The sequence below is a fragment of the Pteropus vampyrus genome, unplaced genomic scaffold (genome assembly GCF_000151845.1).
Source record: "Pteropus vampyrus isolate Shadow unplaced genomic scaffold, Pvam_2.0 Scaffold594, whole genome shotgun sequence".
Lineage (NCBI taxonomy): Eukaryota > Metazoa > Chordata > Mammalia > Chiroptera > Pteropodidae > Pteropus > Pteropus vampyrus.
The window spans coordinates 41,289-43,412 of record NW_011889375.1 but is presented as its reverse complement, the minus strand read 5'-3'; the positions used below and the strand labels follow the sequence as shown (position 1 = coordinate 43,412).

General features: G+C 61.3%; 1 protein-coding gene across 1 annotated transcript in view; it reads right to left on the bottom strand.

The window, feature by feature from the left end:
• LOC105308588 (ATP-binding cassette sub-family A member 13-like) overlaps nt 1–2,124 on the bottom strand; it is a gene marked incomplete at its 5' end in the record, with an annotated part of 87,537 nt that overhangs the window by 59,200 nt on the left and 26,213 nt on the right. Inside the window, one exon of the mRNA XM_023525674.1 lies at nt 1,206–1,333. Within this exon, the coding sequence (XP_023381442.1) occupies nt 1,206–1,333 (128 nt within the window). The remainder of the gene's footprint in view (nt 1–1,205; nt 1,334–2,124) is intronic.

Genomic DNA, 2,124 nt, shown 5'->3' with positions numbered 1-2,124 from the left:
GGCTGCTTTTTGGGATCTTGCAAAAGCATCAGGAACACCTTTTTGAAAATGAAAAAAGAGTTTTATATTATTCTGTGTTCCTCTCCACCTGCAGATTTTTCTCTTGCCTTCATTGCCAACAAGGTCGCTTTAACATATTCACCAAACATGTCATACTTCATCTAGTCATTCGTGCAACCGGCATAAGTCTAGGGCCACCTAGTCCCAGCAAGCTGGCCGTAGGGCTGCTCACAGGACACGGGGGCCTCCGGACACTGACGCTGACACTGCTCACAGGACACGGGGGCCTCCGGACACCCACACCGGCGGAGGCTGATCAGGCCCGCAGCCGGTGGGCGGGGCAAGGCGGCGTCCAGTAAATAGCGTGTCCAGTCCACCTCCAGAGAGACTCACTGTGTCAGCAACTTAGAGACTCGGACAGATGCAGGCAATGCGGGGCGTCACCCGTGAGCCCCACACTCGGCTTCTCCGCGGGCTGCAGGGCCTGCACCCGCCACCCAAAGCAGTCTGCTTAAGACGTCCCTGGAGTCACTGCTCGGCTGGTGCTCCACGCGGAGCCCAGGCTCTACTCGTCCAGACCCAGGGGCCAGGCCCCGGCCGGCCAAGGCTGGACAGCAGCCCAGAGCCAAGACAGAGGGGGGCGTGGTGGCCGGGGTGCTGCCGCCCTCGGGCCACGCGGCAGGCTGCAGGGACGCGGGAAAGGTGGCAGGGCATCCCTACCGTGACGCTGGGCACAGCTGAAGGGCGGGGGCGATCGGCTCCTGCAAAAAGCCCCTACGGCAGCAGCGGCCGTGGCAGAGGGCCCAGCGCCTCCGCCCACCGGAGGGGCGGCTCAGAGCCCCAGCGTGACAGGCGCCCGTGCACTCTGCGGGGTGACGCCAGGAAGATGGCCGGCGGCCGGCCCCAGGCTGAGCACGGACCTCCCTGGCTCCTCCTCCTAAACGGCTTCTTCGACGCTGAAAGGCGGTCGCGAATTCCGAGCATGCCTCCACGGCAGGGCCGAGTCCTTGTCGCCAGCAACCGCGTCCCCACCTCTCGAACCCGCTTCCTGCTCTCCCAACCAGACCGGCGTGCGCGCGTGCGCAGGCCTGCTGGGCTACGAGCGGAGCTTTTCTCTCCGCGGTCTCCCAGATCACGGCGGCAAGTGTCTGGGTCACCAACAGCGAGTGTCGGGGTCACCAACAGCGAGTGTCGGGGTCACCAACAGCGAGTGTCGGGGTCACCAGCAGGCCCGCCGCCCGGCGGTGGAAGGTGGACGCAAGGCCCGCGGGCGAGAGCGACGAGTGCCCTCTAGTGTCGGCTCGTCCGAACTGCAGGCGCCCATCCCAAGGCTCTGCGAACACGAGATGTCCCTGTCACCAGAGGAACACGCTTCCCAGAAGCCGCAGGACGCTGATGCTGCGTCCTTCAGAGGCCGGGTCCTCGACGCAGGGGCTCAGCCTCGCCGCCCTGGGCTGCCGTCCCCCGGCTCCGCGGAAGCAGTTGGCGGTCCTAGAGCTCCTCTCGGCAGTGTCCATGGCGCCGTGACATCCGGACAGGCCATGCCCCACGCTCTGACGAAAGGACATCTGAGGGAAGGTGACCGCATCACCGGGTTTGGGGTGCAAGTTCCACAGAGTTTTCACATGATCTCTGTTTCCTAATACATATCCTCTCGCAAGACTCTAAATCACTAGTTGTACTTGAAGCCGAATCCTCATGAGAATCTTAGATGCTCGGAATATGGGGAAACGCTGTTTCGTGTGGACGAGGACGAGAAAATGTCCCCCCGCGGCAGGAGCGTCGGTCCCAGGGTGCGGTGGACGGGCGGGGCTGTCGTGGACCGAACTCTGCTGCTTTGTGAAAGCAGCTAAGGGAACAGATTTTAAAAGTTCTCATCACAGGAAAAAATGAATAACCTTACGAGGTGACAGTAATGACTGAACTTGCCAGGGTAACCGTATGTCAGACGCTCAGGTTGTACGCCTTCAACTAGCGCAATGCAACGTACCGATAAAACTGGGAAAATACGCGGCTCGATCTCAAGGCCACTGACCGGTTTGGAAATATTGTATAATTTAACGAAACCATGGATTGAATGACACCCGTTTCCAGGCACCGAGCCCAGCGGCTGGCCCTCATCTG